Source organism: Crocodylus porosus, unplaced genomic scaffold (assembly GCF_001723895.1).
Source record: "Crocodylus porosus isolate Cpor-Errol unplaced genomic scaffold, CroPor_comp1, whole genome shotgun sequence".
In the NCBI taxonomy this organism is placed as follows: Eukaryota; Metazoa; Chordata; order Crocodylia; family Crocodylidae; genus Crocodylus; species Crocodylus porosus.
Window position 1 is genome coordinate 104,540,693 of NW_017728931.1, and position 20,403 is coordinate 104,561,095.

Here is a 20,403-nt window from a genome sequence, read left to right on the forward strand (position 1 = left end):
GCACTTTGAGGGGGTGGGGGGAGGGGGGGAGTGCCAGAGGGGTTAGAAAGCAGAGGCAAGCCACTTGACTCCTCCAGCGCTTACCTTGCCACCACCTGTTCCCCTGCCACTGCATGCCCCCCTGCAGCACTGGGAGGCAGAAATGTAAAATTCCCCATGTATAGAAGCTAATTATTTGGGGGTCATCTTAAATTCAGAGTTGTCCTGAATTTGGGTAAAAATGTTCCCAAAAGTATGTCCACAGATACAGAAATAGATTGAGTCAAGACTATATTTTATACATGGTGCTTCTAACAGTGAATCACAATGCCCTGTAAGGGACATTTTTAGTACCAATAGGAGCCGCTTGAAACTGCTCATAGAGCCTGCTACCACCTGTATAGCATGCATTGCATTCCTTATACACAACCTTTTATTTAGAAAAATTAGAGATCTTAGTTGATGGTTCCTCATCTCTAAGAAGCAACAGGCTCTTAGCTGCACAACTAACCCCACATACAGCATGAATGGGTGGCTAAGTGACCTTTAGTGCTTCAGTTGTTCATTAAACAGATGCAGTTTTTTATATTGTAACTACATATAAATTAGCTTCTTGTGAGGTAGTAAAGTAGAAGTCTTTGCAACAGTTACATTTCAGTTAAGTAAAGGCTTTAATTAGATCTTGACTCCCTAAATGGCCAGTAGCACTTAAAATGTGTAAGCCAACATAGTCTCTTTCCAAGACTACAGGCATTATCTTTAGCTGAGGTCAGTCTTTTTCAGATCACAGTGACCTCATCAGATTATGCTCATACATTTACCGGATTTTGCCCTTTGAGCTAGGGACAGACATTCAAAAAGCCCAAGCCTGAATTGATTCCATCATTGCAGGTTAGTCTAACCTGCAGAGACTGAACCGGTTTGCAAGTGGATAGACATTCCCTTTTCATTCTAGAAATGCAGGCACATGCCTACAGTGGCTCAGGCCAGAAGCCCAGGGGTACTAGAGCAGCCCTCCCTTCCCTTCCACAGGGAAGCTGAACTGACCGGTGGTGGAGGGGGGAGGGGTGTAGCCGAGCCTCAGCAGGCCTGAGTAAGACTCAGGGGTTTAAACCCCAACCTTGGCCTACAGGGTTTGGAGGGTAGGGGAAGAGGTAGCATGGTCAGACCACTGTGGCAGGCAGAAGGAAGAGGAGGAGACAGCTCTGTCTGTCTCAGCAGCTCCTGACAGCTAGAAGCAATCCTGGCACAGAGTGCTGCCCAGCCCCAGAGGTGAACTCTTCCCACTCCTACCTCTCCCCCACCACTGCAGGGCAGGGAGGGGGACTCTGTTCAGCGATTGGGGGGAGGGGGTCTTCTCCTTCCTCCTCCCTCCCCCGCCACAAGGGGTACAGAAAGGGGCTCTGCGAGGCTGCCTGACCCTGAGGGGAACTCTTCCCTAACCCTGCAGGGCGGGGATGGAGACCTTGTTCCATGCTGGGGGATAATCTTCCCCCCTCTTCCTACTGCCACGGGGCAGGAAGGGGTGGGGTTCTGTGCAGCCCAGCCTGACCCATCTGGGGCATGGCTGTAGCTGCACCACAGGCCTGGGGGAGGCCCCACCCCTGCAGCCTGGCCCGGCCTAGCTCAGCCCCAGCCAAGGCAGCCAGGCATTGGGGCTGGGTCAGACCATAGGGGCAGGGCCAACCCCAGCAGCTGTAGCTCAGTGACGGGGATGCTGAGCCTCACCAGCAAGGGCAGCCAGGCAGCAAGCTAGTCAGGCCAGCTTGGAAGTGCAAGCAGGTTCAGAGCCCACCAGTCAGCCACCATGGGGGCTCACTGCAGACCCACAAGCCACCCCAGTGTTTCCAAGCCAGCCTAGGTAGCCCACTGCCCAGCCAGCTGCCTGCCGCACAAGCCAGGCCAGGCCATGCTGCACTTGCTGACGGGGCTCCATGTCCTCAACACTGAGCTGCAGCTGCTGGGGATGGCCCCAGCCCCATGGCCTGGCCCCAGTGTATGGCTGCCCCAGCTGGGGCTGAGCAAGGCCAGGACAAGTTTGGGGCAGGGCCACCCCCTGCGGCTGCGGCACTTTCAGCTGCTCTCCATGCCCCAGATGGCCCAGGCCAGGCAGTGCTGTACAGAGTCCCCCCTCCCCACCCTGTGGCAGCAGAAGGAAGAGGAGGAAGAGGGGGAAAGAGTACCTGCAGAACTGAACACAGCCCCTCTGGGGCCAGGCAGCCTCACATTCAGGCCCCTTCACCACCCCTCGGCAGCAGGGGAGGAACGGGGGAAAGAGTCCCCTTCTAGGACCAGGCAGCCTCATAAAGCCCAGCTCCCCACCCCATAGTGGTAGGGGGGAGAGGGAGGGGAACGAGTCCCCACTCCAACACACACAGAGCCCCCCTTCCTGCCCTGGGGGGAAGAGGGGGAGGGGGAAGAGTCCCCCCCAGCACAGAACACCCCTCCCCACAATCCCCCATTGGGGGGGGGGAATTAACACCCTCCCTGCCCCCTTAGCCTTAATGGGTCGATGCCAGAAGGGCTGCATTTCCTGCTGGTAGGACAGGGAAGAGAGCCCGGGGGGGAGGGGGGAATAAAACCCCCTCCTGGGCACTTTGGTATTTAGAGGGTACTGATGTCCCTTCCCATCTCCTCGCTGCTCCAGAGACGGGGACATGGCTAGACACCCATCCCAGCATGGTCCCATTAAGGTGAAAGGTGCAGGGAAAAGAGTTAATTCCTCCCTCCATCTCTTCTGCCCTGCAGCCAGGGTCTGCCAACCCCAGGGTCACCACCAAAGTCCCCTCCTCTCTGCTCCCCGGCAGACAGACAGACCCTAGCCATGGTGCCGGAAGAGGGGAAGGCAGGATTAACCCTCTCCCTTCCTACTTTGCCTTAACGGGGCCAGGCCAGCTGGTGTCTCACCACTTCCTGTCCCTGCTTGGGCTAGAGAGCAGAGGTGTGGGGCCAGCCCTGCTCTGGAAATGAGAGCACAGCCCAGCCCAGAGATCATGGTGGGATGCCAGAGGACTCTGGTTTAACTTAAACCAGGAAGGGGTCCAGGACAGACACTGCATAAACCGATTTGAGTTCAATCAGTTAAGTCTGATACCGGATTCAACCAGGTTTATCTCAAACCAATTTTGGCCATTTTGACACTGGTTTATGTGCACTGAAGGTCTGTTACGTTACAGGTTTAAACCAGGTTCTGATCACTGCCACACCTAAATGTGGAAGTGGCTATCTGCACATTGGAAAGCCATTGCCAAGGTATACCTGATAGACTAACTAAAGATGCAACTGTACCCTGCCTTCCTCTGACTTCAGACTAACACAGCTACGTGCCTTAATCTGTACACCAACAATTGCTACAATGGGTTAACAAAATACAGTACTCAGAGTGCAATGGTTTCTGGGAAATATGCCCTCTGCTGTTTCATTCTCTCTCCAATATTATAGTGTGTACAGTGGCTTTCCATTAAGTGCTATTTTATGTGATAAAGTACATTTGTAATGGATGTGGTTTTGTAGCACAATGAAGGGATTTGCCATGTGTAGCTTTTGTCAAATAAAACTGATCTCACCGTATATTGGTGACCTTCTGAAACCAGCACTAGGCTGGGCTTCAATTCCTACCAACAGTTACATAAATCCTGTGTTGCTATTGCATACAGAAGTTCAGTGACACTGGCGTATAAGCTGAGGATCCGAACCATCCAAAATGTAGTATGTTAGCCACTGTTTTAAAAAGAAAGTCTGCGTAATTCTGGTGCCTAAAATCCCATTGAAGGTATGAAAGTTTAGGCACTAAACTGCCTACGTTTTGGGGTCTGCCCCTAAACTTTACCCAATTTATATTTCAGGCCATTAACAGATCCAGCGTAGGACCTAAGTCTCCTGGCTTCCTTTGCCATTAACATGTCTTTGATGCACAGGAAACAAGATCTTCCTAAAATTCACCCTCCCCCAAGGCAGTGAGGATGGAGAGGGGGAGGAAGAGAAAAAGGCAACCATCAGAGCTTTTAAAATAAAATAGTGCTCTCAAACACTGAAAATGGCTGCAAGACTGCTTGAAAGAAACCCTCCAACATCCTCCATCTCTGGTAACAGAAGGCACCCTCATCACTGCATTTTCAGGTCTCTAGTGGGCAGAGCTTATTTTTTTACACCAGTCTTGAGGGACACTTGGAGGTAGGGCACATCTAACCTCAGAAACCTAAAATGAAAAAAAGGGGAACTAGAAATCCACTGTTTTTAAATTGTCACTATTTTAAAAGACATTTATTTGTACTACATAATTCATGAATTGAGGTATTGGGGTTGGTAAAACTGATACCATAAAGTGGAGATGCCACAATGCAACTGGATGAATCAAAAACCATCAGCCTTGCAGGCTAACATTGTCTAGCCCCTTACAGACTGGGGCTGAATCCAAGGCAAACCGTCACTGGTTTCAGGGAGAATTTGGCCCCATTAGCACTGCAGGGTCTGGCCTGAGGTCATATTAACTGACTACCAAGGACTTCCTCAATCTTAGCTTCTAGAATTCAACTCATGAGCAAGTAAAAGTTACCCCTCTCTCAGGAAACGGTGGGGAGGAGGGAAAGAGAAGGAAATGCTTAATCCTGGTCAGAGACTAGCAAAATAGTGCGCTATTCCAGATCCACCCTAAATTACTTTAAAAAAAAAAATCTTTTCCTTGCCACACTCCATCCATAAGGAGTCTGGAATAAGGGAAATGGCCAACATTAATATTTTAACACTTAATGCATATTTTATATGCTAAACAGTTGCAATAGCAAAACATTCTTAGGGCATTTTTGCCTGAGAAACAGCCTCCGGTACCCTGCTATGAAGCCTCTAAATACGTAATTCAGAAATTAATGAAGGAATACAGGACACACTAGACACAAGCTGGGGACTCTTCTGAGCAACAGCTAGTTAGATAAATATTTGGCACACTGTGCCTAGAGACGTTCATTTATATTTTAAATGAAGCGCACAAAGTCATCCAGCTCTCTCATGAGCAGTTAAAATAGCCACATCATTTTTAACATTATATTCAGCACCATTGGGGGGGGGGAAAGGCTTCTTCCTGTTCAGTTTTGCATACCGCATCTCCAGTGAATTTACCTTCCACAAAGGTAAAACAACTAACATCTTAAGCTGCATCTTTCTTCACCTGTTTAATTTGCAGCCTTGATGCAACTCTCAATCAATTAATCACTTCAGTTAACTTGGTCTTCATCAAGGACTAATCTGTCTGCTACCAAGTTTTGTCCTGCCATCAACTAGTTTCTTTCAGCTTTACCATTCAGACACACACACCCCCATCATGCCCCATCACCAAGATTTTCCACAGCTTCTAGTCCATCACAGTTGTCAATTCTCCCTGAAACTAGTATCCAAGCCATGGATATATGTTTCCTCCCCTCCAGATCTCAACTTATTAAGTATCTTTGGCAAGAGATCCTGATCAGACAAGCTTCATCTACTCCAAACTTATTCTCTCCTCCTTCAGTTTTGACATCTAACCTAAAAAAAATTCTGCTTCTCCAAAGAAGCCAAACTGCATATCAACAAGTTCACCTACACATTCATCTCTTTTGACTCCTTCCTCAAACTCTTTCCTTCAGCCTCTACCTCTTTCTCCATACAGGGTCTCACCAATTCCTTATAAAAAAGAAATTCTAAAAAAAACCTTAAGATTTGACCTTTCTCCGCCCCTCAACTTGCCTCCCCTTCTTTCTCCCACAACTCTCCCCCATTAGTCTCTTCATTGCCCTCTGACCTCTAATATCACGTCCCAATATCCCTTGCACATTTTCATTCTCTGCCTTATGCTTCCTTTGCTCTCTTACTCTATCATTTCACAATCCAAGCGTGCTTGAGATGCACTTGCCCTGAATCCCACTTTCCTCTCCAAGTCTTGCTCCATATAGAAGTTCACTGAACATAATGTTAACTAGGGATGTGTGAAATGGGCCGTATTAGATTCAGATTCAGCCCGAATTGGGGAAAGTGTTTCAATTAATCGATTCAGATCATTGTCCCCGATTCAATTCTGCCAAATCCGAATCTGAAGAATCTATGCTGATTTGAAGAATTAGCAATTTGGCCATAGACACAGCTTTAAATGTTTTTTCTATGCATGTGTGTCGTTTCCCCTCCCCCCCCCAAGTTTGGCAATTGGACGTGGGGGGGGGCCCCACGTACCCCCCAGACCCAGGAGGCACCAGTTGCCAAGCCAGGGGAGCATGGGGAGGCCCCCCAGCAGACCGGAAAGTGGACTGAAAGTGATTCTGGTCCACTTCTGGGTCTGCTGCCAAGAGCGCTGGGACCCTCCCCCCTCCCCATGTTCCTGTGGGATGCTCCATCCACCCCAGCATCGCAGCATTAACAAGCCACCTGGTACCTCGAGGCATGTAGAAAAAAACATTTAAAGCTGTGCTTATGTCCAAATCTCAAAATCTTTTCAAATCGATAAGGAGAGATTAAAGGGTCAAGTCAGGGACCAAAGCTTCGCGCAGCCCTACTGTTAACTGCTGCCATTTGGAGCTCCTCTCCTGAAAATGATGGGTGACAAAAATTTCCACAAGGTGAGGTAGGGTGTATAAACTACTCCACACTAACTGCAAGGTAACTTGTCTTTCAGCCAAAAAGTGAAGTAAAGCGCTTACACCACTGGATAAGATCTTGACACAGATAGTTATAACAGGTTAGTTGTCCATACTCCTAGACTGCCCAGTATAGCTACCCCCCAACCCAGCAGTCCACTGTCTAAACCCATTCTCAACAAAGTCTCAAGAAACCTCTTCCTAGTCAAATCTTAAAACAAGCATTTTATTGTCATCCTCTAACTTGTCAGCTGCTTTCAACACCATCACCAATTCTCTTCTTCTCAAAATCCTTCCCTCCCCTTGTCTTCCTCCTCTATCTAAAGTCTTCTTTTATCCCTTCCAAATTGACAGAAAGTTTCCACAGGGCTCTGTATTTGGCCCCCCTCTCTTTTCCCTCTATACCCTATCGCTGGGTAAGCTTATGGGCAAACAAAACTCAACTACTATTTCAGATCTACCCCTTTATTCCACATCTGTCTCTTTCTGCCTAACTGAAACAGACCATGGTATCTCCTTGTGAGGACCCCCTTTTGGCTACAATAGTACAACTGAAGTCACCAGAACAACCACAACAAGGCTCTGGAAAGGAAAACTGCAAAGACCCTTCCACATTTCCTTCAGACACCAAGATGAGAGAGACTAGGGGCTGGAGCCCTGGGGAATGAACACTCCACTGCCACATTGGTTTATGCAATGTCTGTCCCAGACCCTCTTGCAAATTTAATATACACCAGACTCCTCCAGCATCCCAACATGCTCTCTGAGCTAGGCAGGGCTCTCTGCTCCACAGCAGGGCTGGCCCATCCTCTCTGCTTCCTACCTGGAGCTCCTGCAGAGACTTGCAGGCTCAACACCATCTTTCTGGCTTCCTCCTGCTCTCCCCTTCCCCTCACCACTCCCTGCTAAACAGGGAACCCCTGTCCCCTCTGCCTTACACAGACACTTCAGTATTAGCTACCACACCACATGCTGGCTACAGTCCATGCTATGGCAGACAGCAGTATCGGCTTAGGGCTTTTTTGGAGCTAATCAACAGCTCAGCTGGTAATGTCCCTCCCTTCCTTCTTTAAGAGCCTGCAATAATGAGAGGCTGTTTTCTGATGGGGTGATAAGTAATGGTAACAGAGCTGATACATGCTTTGTTATCAAGGAGGGGGAGAACCCCTTCCTAATCCTGCTGGGGCCTGGCCATGCCCCCACTCAGCTCACCCTCATGGAAGGGAAGGGAGGGCTGCTCTAGCACCCCCTGGCTTCTAGCTTGAGCCATTGCAGGCATGTGTCCACATGTCTGGGATGTCTGTGCAGTTAAAGTGATTTAGCCTAGCCAGGTTAAACTAACCTGTGCAGATTGAATCAATTTAGAATCGGATTTTTTGGATGTCTGTCCCTAGCCATTGTCTAACTTCTTGACAAAACCACAGTCAACTCTGACACAAGGAAGAAAAAATACCCTAACATGCCACAGGTAAAGCAGAGAGGAAGATGCCAGCCAACATCCTGCTGCTGTAAAGGCTGTTAATATACATTCAGGAGATCCCAGGAAGATGGCCATAGCTGCTGTTACAGAGGAAGGCAAAAACCCTCACAGTCCATACTGATCTGACCTTGGGGTAAAATTCCTTCCTGACCCCAAATATAGTGATCGGTCTGGTCCTGAACAGAGGGGCAAGACCTTCTAGCCAGGAAACTCTGAGTTTCAGTCCCAACAGAAGCAGCAGCACACCCCTGTCAAAATCTTCAGACTTGGCTGCATCCAGCACCCAAAAAGTGTCTCTGGAGGAAGGCTTATTAAAAAAAAAACCCCAAACCCTGACATATGGAGCAACAGAGGAGGAGGGAATTCCCTTTCAGCCCCAGGAGACAAGCAGTAAAGCCCTGAAGCATGGGAAATAGCCACACTAGAATATAAGCACAGATGCATCCGGATCAGGGGACAACAACGTATCTAGACCAGGTGCCAAAAAACCCTGTAACCTGGACCCAGAAAATGTCAACATGCCAGGGGTGGCCCAATCCTTGCTGTGGTAGCACAGCCCTATCCCCTTCCCTGCTACGCTCCCCACGGTGCATGTGCAGCTGCTGCCCGCAACAAACCAGGCTGGGGCTCTGGAGGCTGGTACAGCCTCCCCCGCTGCCTGCTGTGAGCAACCCAGGCTCTGTGGCTGGCAACAGCTGCCCAAAGCCTGGGCCAGCCATGATGGGCTAAGCAAAACTGTCTCATGTGCCAAGCTCTGGCACATATGCCAGGGCTTGCCAACCCTTGGTCTACACCATCTGTGACCAGCGGCTGTCCAAGCTCATCCTGAACACCTCCAGTGATGGAGAGTCCACAACTTCCCTAGACAGTCTATTCCACTGCGTCAGAGTTCTAACAGCGAAGAAGTTTTTCCTGACATCCAGTCTAAACCTACCTTGCTGCAACTTCAAGCCACTGGTTCATGCCCTACTCTCTGCAGCAAGAAACAAAAGTTCTTTTCCGTCTTCTTTAGGACAGCCTTTCAACTGTAGCAGCATTTAAAAAATGGACCCACCTGAAAGAATGGGAAGGGCTGCCCAGCAGAGTGACAGAGTTTGTCCCAGCAGGAACACTGCAGGCTGTGAGGTAAAGTGAAGCTGTTTTGGAGGCAGCCCTGTTGGAAGTGAGAGGGGTGACATAACCCCATTAGCAAAAGCCTGGGAAGGACCCAGGGCTGGGACTGAGAGGCTTGGATAAAAGGGGGGAGCAGTTTTCCCATGGGGGGGGGGAGAGAGAGACAGAGAGGCTGAGAGACAGGCTGGAGACCGGAGACACAGTGGTCCCTGGGAAAGCCCCTGGGAGTGCCCTGCAGAAGCAGCAGCAAAGACTGTAACAGAAGTGATACAGTATCCAGTTCCTCCCTCTGGCCCAGGAGCCTGCAGCAGCAGGATCAGAGAGGGGCTGCTTGTGTGGAGAATCCAAGCCTAGGAAGACCTGCCTGCAGCCCAATGTGGCTGGGTGAGCACAGCGGGGGGGGGGGCAGGGGAAGACTGCCAGAGCCTGTCCTGTTTTCCCTGACGGGTGAGAGGGTCCAGGGTCAGGCAAAGCCCAGGGAGGGGAGGGACTGCATTTGCTGGGGCTGAGGGACAGGAGTTGCTACAGCCTGCAGCTCAGACACTGCTCCCTGCTGAGCCGGGGAAGGGGGTCAAAGGCAGGGGAAGGCTGTCTTGCAGGGACTGCAGAAGAGCAGCCGCCACCTGATGCCCGGAGATCCTTGCTGCCCAGAGACCCCAGGAGCACGGAGACGGACACCAGCACCAGAAAGCATCTACAGACTACCTGCAGGGACACAGACAGTTCCATTCCCTGAGACACCCCACCAGGGGTAGTGCACACAGGATCCCCAGTACACCATGTGCAAGTAAGAAACTGTGCAATTAAGTTCTTGAGGGTTTATTAGTTGGTATATCAATATGTTTGTTTAATGGTCATTTGCTATGTTGTAAATAATTAAATCTTGTAAAAATTTTCAGAACTGTCTGCAAGGGTGCTTGGTTACAAGAGGAGGCTCTCCGCTCAGGGGCACTGCAGCAGCTTCCCAGGGGGGCTGGGCAGGGCTACTGGATACCAGGTACCCCAGGATCCCACTATTCAGGCGAGGGCGCACGTAGTGTCGCATCCAGGCTTACACAACTATTTTAAGACTGCTACCACTCTTAAGTGCCTTTTTTGTAAGCTGAATATGCCTAGTCCCCCCTTCAACCTCTCCTCATGTGACCTGCCTTCCAAGCCCTTTATCACTTTTGTCTCCCGCTGCTGGACCCTCTCTAACTTCTTCACATCCTTTTTAAAACACAGAACCTAAAAACTGCATACAATACTCTAGATGAGGCCTAACCAGTGCTGAGAAGAGAGGCAATATTACCTCCCATGTTTTGCACGTAATGCTTCTATGGATGCAGCTGACCTTAGGGGTGTGCAGAGCCCAGGACACATCAGCCTGTGAGGGGTCTGTGCTGGGGGGGAGGTTTTGGCAAGCGGGCAGAGTGCAAAGCAAGAGGGGTGGTGAGCGGACAGAGCACAGAGCAGGTAGGGTGGCAAGTGGCTGAAGTGCAAACCCAGTGGTGCACGGGGGCTGCACAGAGTGGTGGTGCCCTTGGCACATGTCAATGGTGGTGCATATGGGGCCGGTACAGCACTGTCTGCAGGGTCTCTGGGCAGTCACCCCAATTCACCCCCAAAGGGACAGGTTTGTACAGGTATATCCTAAAACTGCATTCTCCTTTCATGCAGCTTCATCACACTGCAGACTCATACCAAGTCTGATTTACTAAGACTCCAAGATCCTTCTCCATCGTGCTGCTACCCAGCCAGGTGTCACCCATTTTATATTTGTGTTTTGACAGGTGCATTTTCCATAAACAACTTGTCCTTTCATGTTTTTCAGTGACATACAGCTCATACATTTAGTCCAGTGGCTATTAACTGTGTGGTACATGTGAGGACAGAAAAAAAATAGGTTAAGTTAGAAAAGAGAAACACAGGTGCATGGAGACATTTAGAGGGGGGAAACAGTAGGTGTGAAAACAAAAACAAAAAGAGGTGGAAAGCACAAAAGGGAGGGAATAGAGAAAATGCACACTACAGCAGCTCAGTCAAATTAATGCTAAGCTTTTGAATGAAAGAGTGAGGAGATGGGGACCAAGAAGGCAAATTAGGTCTAACAAAAGGCTGATTTGTTAGTATTTTCCAAATATTAGTCACAGATTTCTAGAATTGGTCAAATACTATTAGCAAATACGTTATTCAATAAACAGAAGTGAAATTAGTCAAACAACATTCAAATGCTTTCTGCATTGACTGACAGAATTCCACAAATACACACTAACGCACAGCAAGAGGCACATGAATGTTTTACTCCATTAAATTGCAAGGGGAACAAATGTGGCTTTGATAGAGGGGCTGCACTTGTGGCAAAGCACATATTTTTCCACACTGGTTTAAGTAAATTTTTCAAATGCTGTCTAAGAAAATTGGGAGTGGGTGGGAAGAATAGAGAACAGTACCTATACTTCTTCAAGTACTAGGAAGCCTGTAGTGGCAAGATAAAATACACACACAAATAAAAGGGCAGGAATAATTGCCTAAAAAAGGGAGAAGGGCAAGTCAGGCAGCCATCCAGTTCCCTCCCACTACCCCCCGCAGAGATGATGGCAGTCACTTGGCTCCTTGTATTCTCTTCCTGACAGTTCTTTGATCAGCCACCTGTGCAGAACCCTGAGTTCTCTTCCCCAGCATTCAGAACAGGGTTTTAGCAGACACAGAGGTGACAAGTTCCTTCCCCAATTCGAAATAAATAAATGAATAAACAAACAAACTGACCCTGGAAGCATAATTGTGACTCAAATGTAGAAGGCAGATGTTAAGCAAAACAAAACACTTTTAGACGTACAAGTAAGATGCATAACAGTACTGCTAGTTGGTTCTACCTTTCTTTGGTTAAGAACAGAATATGCACCGACTCCAGAGAAACAGTAGAGTGAATGCATAGTGCGCAGCGCTACACCAGCATGACATCATGGGATTAAAATCACACTTCAGCAAGTAGCCCATACACAGCAGCATCCAGCATGCAGATAAACAGAGAAGCATATTATCTGTATAACATAAAATGAGTGATCCCAATTTCTGCCTACTGCTTGTATTGTAATAAATTTGGTTATCTGCAAATTCATTAAGTATATAAACCACTTAAGAGCACAGGAACTCTACAACCCCCATATCTACTTTGTACCATAACTGTAGTCTGAGTAATTCATGAAACAGATGAGACACCATCAATTTTCAAGCAGCCCTGGATGTACAGTTCCTATTAATTTCTATGCTGCTATGAGAGACATAAGGAACACTGAGTAACAAGGTAAGGAGCTCCGTGGTGCAAAAAGCTGGGCAACAAGCTGTTTCTCTAGTTAGGTGGCAGGTTTTAAGCAAATGTTTTGTTTGCATAATATAATTAACATGTGGAACTCACTGCCACTAGATGTGGCCAGTGGGTTCAAAAAAAGTTAGGAAACATTTATGGAGGGTTGGGCCATTATGAGCTTTTAAACACAAATTAGGAGCCTGTGAACACTGCCCAGTGAGACTGCTCGGAGATGTACACAGACAAGGGAAAGAAAGGTAGGCTCCTTCTGGCTAACATCTCCTTCCTGATCTGGTAGATGAACAGCTTGGCTAGGGCCAGAAGGAAAATGGCCAGAAGATCTTAGGACTTTGTGGGGTTATGGATGAGGTATGCATAAAATAAGAGGCACAGAGAAAAGCGCAAACAAACTTCAGTAAGAATCATAGAAAACAGGTTGGAAGTGACCTCAGAAGGTCTAGTCCAACCCCCTACTCAAGGCAAGACCATCCCCAAGTAGATCATCCCAGCCAAGCCTTTGTCTAGCTGGGTCTTAAAAACCCTCAAGGATGGAGAGTCCACCACCTCTCTGGGTAACCTGTTCCAGTGTTTTATTACCCTCCTAGTGAGACACTTTTTCCTAATATCTAACCTAAACTTCCTGTGCTGCAACTTGAGACTGCTGCTCCTTCTTCTGTCACGTCACCAGTAAGAACAGTCTAGCTCCATCTTCTTTCAAACCCCACTTTAGGTAGCTGAAGGCTGCTATTAAATCCCCACCCCCTCCCCCCCAGTTCTCTTCTCTAAACTAAATAAGCCCAGTTCCCTCAGAAGTCATGTGCCTCAACCACTCACCATTTTTGTTGCCCTCCACTGGACTCTCTCCAGTTTGGCCACATCGCTTCTGTAGTGGGGAGGCCCAAAACCAAACACAGTACTCCAGATGTGTCCTCACCAATGCCTAATAGAGGAGAACAACCACTCTCCTGGCAACACTCTTAACAATGCAGCCCAGCATGCTGTTAGCCTTCTTGGCAACAAGCACGTGCTGTTGGCTTATATTCATATTATGGACACCTGGCCACTGTAACCCCTAGGTCCTTTTCTGCAGAGCTGCTGCCCAGCCAGTCAGCCCCCAGCCTGTACCCATGCTTGTGATTGTTCTGTGGATCTTGAGACGGTGAAAGAGAGGCTGCTATCTGGTGCACGCCAGATCCACATGCACCAGAATCTCCCTCAGACACAAGGTACATTTAGGATAGCAAGCTAAACAGACCTTTGGTCTGACACAGTATGGCAATTTCTACTTTCTTAGTAAGCATTGTTTAAATGGAGCCAAGATAAATGCCAAGGCTATATACTTAAAGGGAGTATACTATAAGACATGATAGTGTCTTGAGTCTACTCCCCAGCTCAATCTATTCACAGGGTAGCATTTCCTGAATGCAATCTGACTCCTGAATTCCAGATGTTACAATTATAAGACTACCTAGCGCACACAGCCAGCTTGGGAGAGTCGGTTGTGTGTTTGTGCTTTACCATGCAGTATAATTTATCCTAGATTTTTCTCTGGCTAAGTCACTCCATAGAAGTCACGATGCATGTTCACTTTCATAATATCTGCTGTGAGCCTGGTAACGCAACTCAGTATACATCTGCTTTTTCACCACTGGTCTGACTTATGACCAACCCACATGATTGACACTGAGCTGAATGAAGAGAACAAGATTTCTGAACTGGTATTGGACATGGTTTGATGTCAGCTCAACCAGCAGGTAAAGTATTCAATATTTCTTCAGCGGCATTCCACATTTGACACATATTGTCATCAGTGACTAGTTTTATTAGTGCAGCAGGGGTGAGAGGCAGGGGACCAACTTGAGAACCAAGTTTGAGAAGGAAATAGGTTTTTTTAAATCATATGAAGCTATGCTAGCCTGTATCTTAATAAGATCATCAAATTATGTTACACTAACTTAAATGAACTTCAGAACCAAGTGAAAAATAAACAACGTGTTGCTCATCAACACAAGACCCCATCAAGCTGCTTAGGAAGGATAAAGATTTGGCTTTATCAAAACAAAGTCTCTAGGAAATCATTTAAAGACCTATAATGTACAAGTGTTAGTAGGAATTAAGAGCAGAGACTTGTCACATTTTACCTCCATTGTTTAAAATATATGTAATCCCCCTTCAGATAAAAGCATGAGGATTTTTTGTCGTTTACCTCTGCCTCTCAAATGCATCTCAGATCTTCATCAAATTGTTTTACTCTTAGTTTTATGATGTATTCTTATGGTTAGATTCATGTTAATCCAAGACCACCTTAAGCAGAAGGCTTGGAAGCATCAGGGAAATATTTTGCAGGGGGGAAAATGTATATTTTGAGATCTCATTCAATACAGATCTGAATGAGAAAATAAACTGATAATAGGCTATTTTCTTTGAACTAGTTTTACTTTATTTTTATCTTTTCCTGACAGTTGGCTATTTTTCTTATAAAATTTATCATAAACTTTGCTGTTATTGGTAAAACATAAGTACCAGTCAGAGGAAAGGAAGCTCAGGAGATTCTGGTGAAAATAAACAATGGAGAATTCCACCACTCACCATTTTAATCAATATCTTTAAAATAATGTTTTTGATGTACTCATTTGGGAGGGAAGGGTAAGATTTTCTGCAAGCTAAACATGCAAATATCACCATATACGCAGTTAAATATTTTGGGGGGTTTGCTTTGTCTTATTCAGACATTAGACTGACCGGGTTTGGTTTTAAATTGCCAAGTCAGTAAGTTCCCAATATTTAGCAACATCTCTTAAATCTATGGTTTAATTAATAATTCCTAATATAGCAAGGATTCCTTTTTTTAATTCTTCCCTTCCATTACTGGATTTCATCTGCAAGTAAAAGTTAATTATGAAAGCACATTAAAATATAGAAAAGAGCTGTGGTTTGAAAACTTTTCTGGCATTAAATCTTACCACTTTATTCCCATCCTCACATATCACCCAAATGCAGAACAAGCTTTTGACATGCGTTACATAAAAAGGGAAAGTAAGCGCTCTGCTAGCTGTATGAGTTTTATTCACTCACAAAGTAGAAAGTATAACAACTAGGAACACAGTATTAATCCCCTAACTGAATGATTATGCATGTTCACATACAAGATTCAAATCTAAGTCAAGTCATCACCCACTTCTGATCAATACCATGCGACCCATACCATTAACTGGCTGATTGTAAACAAAAGATTATTTCAGTCTAGTTCCCAAAAGATGGTTGTCTACATGTGCCCCGTAATGACAATTTCTAATAAGGAGAATAAAATATCATATTTACTTGCATATCACACGCACCTATTCCCCAAAAATCAGCCTTCCAAAGTTGAAGTGCATATCTTAAGTGGGGAAGCTGCTTTTCCTGCCCAGAATAGAAGTATGTACAATGTAGGAAGGCTGCTGATTCCTTTCCTTCAGCAGCTGCATGAAGAAAGGGGCAGAATCCAACCGATCAATGAGGGGGCCAGCAGTGGAGTAGTATGGTTATACCATGCTTTGATTCTTGCTCTCCTCAAAATTTAAAATGGCCTGGCAACAGCAGTAGTATTTCTATTCAGACAGCACTGAGGCAGTCTTCATAACTTATTATGATCTACTAGATTCCAACTAATCACTCTTTACTCCACAGGTGTTAACAACCCTCTCTCTTTTGTAATGGTCTTGATGTTCCCCTAATCAAGCTATCCTTTCTTGGGCAATTTTGCTGCCTATTAGCTTCTCCTGATCTCTCCTATTTTGGAACCCGATCTTTAGCTCTTTTCAAAATCTTACATCCATACATGGAAGTCCAGCTCTCAGCAGCAGCTACTGCTTCAGCTTTTGGCTCAGCAGCCAAGAGCTGCAGACGATTCAGCTGTGAGAAGTTTAAAACTACCTTTGGCCTAAGCAAGAAAGGGAGGGTCAGGGAGCTGAAGATTAGGCTCTGTCCCTGCTCTATGCAACTATACTTCTGAAAAAAAGAAAAAAAAAAAATATTCCCCTCAATTCTGCCTTCCCAAAAATAAGGTCTGTCTTATTTAGGGGCATGTAGAGGTGATAAAATATGGCACAAGAAACAAAGGATTAAGTGCACACGGAGAATGGCTACAGCTTCCAGCATTTGATGTAGTAAGAAGGAGCCTGTCTGGTGGCTGAAAAAAATGGAGATCTTGATTTATTAAGCAACTTCATCACAAACCTATTTAGTGAAGTCACTTAAACCATCTGCGCTGAGTTCTCCATCTGTAACTTGGAAATGATACTTGGTTTGATCTCTTCATAGATTTTGAGGCCAGATTCAAAGTTGCACAGGCAAAGGACTGAAAATTGTTCATGCTTTTTGTCCTGGTGTTTACCTGTAAGCAAGATGTTTACTTTTAAGATGCCTTTAGAGTTTCAAGCACCCTTTGGTTACAGTGTATGAGGCCAAATTGCAGAATATCTGCTAAATGTTTTAATAGTACTTGGGAGAACAACACCCATCAAGAACAGGGAATTCCTGAGGTAAATTTCTCTTTTAAAGTGTTCTTATTAAGACAACTTGTTACTAAAATGCTAAAAACATGTCCTAAGGTAGTCCCAGGGGTAGAGACACAATAAACTCAATTTAAGTAGTTTAGACCCTGGCCTATCTACAACAGGAATGGTTAGTTAGCTAGTGTTAAAGGAGAAAGAAAGAGCAAATACCACATACACAAATTACACCAGTTCACCTAACATACAAAGGGAATATCCCCATGTACCATATATTCCAATCAATGCCTACATATCAGCTGGTTGTGAGAAGATGGTTTCATAGTTGTTACCTAATACTTTCATTTACAAGCAGTAACTACACCTTGTAGTCTTTTAGCGAGTCTGATTTTTGCATAAATTTATATCCAAAAAGTGTTTTAAAAGTCCTTGAAATTTCCAAGTGGATTAATGTAAAAAACAAAAGAAAATCCAAGAAAATTATCCAGATCCTCCTCAAACAATGTTTCCATCTTTTTAAGAACACGCTTTATTGCATTAACATTTAAACTCTAAAAATATTAAAATTTGAAAGAGGAAAAATCTGGGCTATTTTAGACAAAAGGTTTTTTTCACGTAGGTCTTTGACCGACTTCCTTGGAAGACACCTAAAAAATAAAGGCTACTGCTTCCATTAAAAACTGTATGGTTTTGTGTTTTGAAATTCCAGAATGGATACCTAAATCCTAAAGATTTCTCTAGTATAAAGTAGGATGCGAGTTTTCTTTAGAGTTTGGATAGCATAAGAAGTTAGCACCCCTTAACTCAAATGATTTGCTAAACAAGGCATTCTTGCTGAATGCCCCCCAAAATCTACAGTATTAAAAAGGAGATGAGTACTAACTATAATCAACATTTGGTATTCACTAACTTCTATCATGACTTTGCATACAGAAGACAATCCTTACAAAAGCAGTAGACTTTCGCCCCGATTAAAGATATATTCTTCTAGTTCTACAGCTCCTAAGCAAAGGAAGTCTTTCACTTCAATTACCATACCCTGAATGTCAAGTCTCACTTGGAACTGCTGAGTGCAGATAGTAGCATTTGATATGAAGTGAGGTGTCAATTTGGATGACGTACAACTTGGTGTCTATACAGAACCCCACAAGTGTCACACTTTCATATTGCTTGTTATGTCATTGCATTTTAAAGATTCTTTTACACATTAATCTATTAACAACACATACTCAGGTACAGCCTTGGATCAGCATCATCAAGACGGTTAATTGAGGCTGCAGATTGTACAGCAATTCTAACAAAAAAAACAAACTGGTCAATTGTTGGATTCTAAACATGGATTCAGAAGAGCAATTTTAGCACAGGATACTTCACTGCGTATCAGACAAGTGTACCAGTACTTAGCAGGATAACATAACTCCAGTCTCTCTCTCTTTTTTTTTTTTTTTTTACTTACTATGTAAAGTTACAGCAAACATCAGTTAACCATTTATATGGGACACATAAGCACCCAAATGCATAGCATGCATACCCACTCTCAACTTTGTATCATAATTGTCTACCTAAGTAATATATGAAAATCGACTGGGAGCCATCAATTTTAAGGTTTCTTAAAACAGCTTTGAAGTGTCTACTTCACTTTCATGGCTGCTACTGCACCAGAAGGTACTTTTAGTAACAAGGTAAGGAGCCTTAAAATGATGCAAAGGCTTAGCACAGGCTGTTTCTTGAGTTAAGAAGCATTGTTTACCCTGAGCTGGAGTAAGTGTATACTCCAGGTAAGTGCACAGCCTTTTCTCTGTGCCAATTTGTTAAAGTTTGGCATGGGTTAAAAAGGTAGAAATAGCTACTGCAATGCATTATTTTGTTGCTGTTAATTATTAAGTTGTCAAAAGAATCTACTGGGCACTAATTCCCTGGAGCACTTGCATTCAAATTGGCACCTTAAGTCTTGATGTGGGTTTTTGTTTGGGGGGGGGGGGAGACGACACACCTATATTAAGATTCAAACAGATGTAAAAATGTCTAGACCTAGACCCCTTTTCCCCAACAGCACACACAACATCATCCCATCAGCACCCATAAGCTGATAAGCAGAAGTACTGTATACACAAATTAAACATAACATCATCCGAAATAGCATTAAGAGAAGTCATTAACAAGAGGCGTGGATTAAAATCCTTCTGGAAAAGGATGGGGATTTTGCAGACTAAGTACACAATGAAAACAGATTTCATTTTAAAATGAAAATTTCAATAATTGAGGGAGGGGGTGCAACAAGAAGAGGCCATTTAACAGCAAGTACAGGGCCTTCATTCAAAACTTTAAATCTCCTACTGATTCACTCCTTGGAGCAAGCACAAAGGTAGTACAACAACATGCACTATATATTATGACAAGATATTTTACAATAGTGTAGAGTTGTATCATTAGAGGTTTCTCAGTAAGGGGACTCTCTCTCTACAAGTCACCCCGCTAGGTATGGTGGGAACAGGAAACAACTTTGGCTTTCTACTGAAGGTGAAGCATGCTCATCTCTCACAAGCTGTATCGACTCCTTGAATTGTTAAGGCAATGTATACATGCCTGCATTTAGCAACAAAACAACCTGTTCCTATTTTCTCACTGGGCCGATAGTTTCCTTCCCTGGTTTCCTATTCTACAGATTTTCTTAGCCGAGTTTCCTGACCAGAAGGTTACCGCTGCAAGTGCACTGGGGGGACGGCGGATGCAACCCCTTGGGGGCGGCAAGATCATGCAAGTCTTTCGCCACAGGGTTAACTGCAACCGGCGCCCCGATCTGACGGGGAGATGCCCGGCACCAGCCTGCTGAGCTCGGGGAAACTTCCAACTGGGGAATAAGAGACATCGCTTGCGACTCGCAGCTCCGCGCCCAGGCTCTGTCTGACAACGTGCCCCGGAACCGACCTGGAGGCGTCTGAGCCGCGGCGCCGGCCGCAGGGGAAGCGAAACAACCCGCCAAGTAAGCGGCGCTGCCAGGCCGGCCGCGGGCGCCGCGAGCAGGGGCGCAACCTGTTGCAGCGGCGGAGAGGCCCCTGCCGGGGCAGCGCGGGGCGAGCCGCGGGCACAAGCGCGCCCGGCTCCCCGCGGGCAGGGCCCTGCAGGTCTCGGACGTGCTCGGCAGAAGTTCCCCGCGGGTTCCTAGTTGAGGCCCCGGCGGCGCCGAGCAGACGCGGCGGGCGGCGGGCGCGGTGCAGCCCAGGAGCTCCCGGGCAAACCCGCGGGGAAGGGCAAGGGGGCGCTCACCTTCTGCTGCCTGCGGGCCATGTCCGTGGGCTGCTTGGCGTTGAACGGGTAGGCGATGCACCGCGCGATGAACACATAGAGCTGCAGCCGGAGCCGCTTCTCCCTCTCCTCCCGCTGCAGCCGCTCCTGCTCCTCGCGGGCCTCGCTCCGCACCGAGGGGCTAGGGCTGGGGCCGAGGCCGGG

The 20,403-nt window shown here is 46.1% G+C and overlaps 1 protein-coding gene across 1 annotated transcript in view; it reads right to left on the reverse strand.

Annotated features, from left to right (window-relative positions):
- The window catches only part of CADPS2 (calcium dependent secretion activator 2), a gene marked incomplete at its 5' end in the record, with an annotated part of 600,328 nt that extends 579,925 nt beyond the window's left edge, over positions 1–20,403 (reverse strand). Inside the window, one exon of the mRNA XM_019543957.1 lies at positions 20,221–20,403. Coding sequence (XP_019399502.1) covers positions 20,221–20,403 — 183 coding nt within the window. The remainder of the gene's footprint in view (positions 1–20,220) is intronic.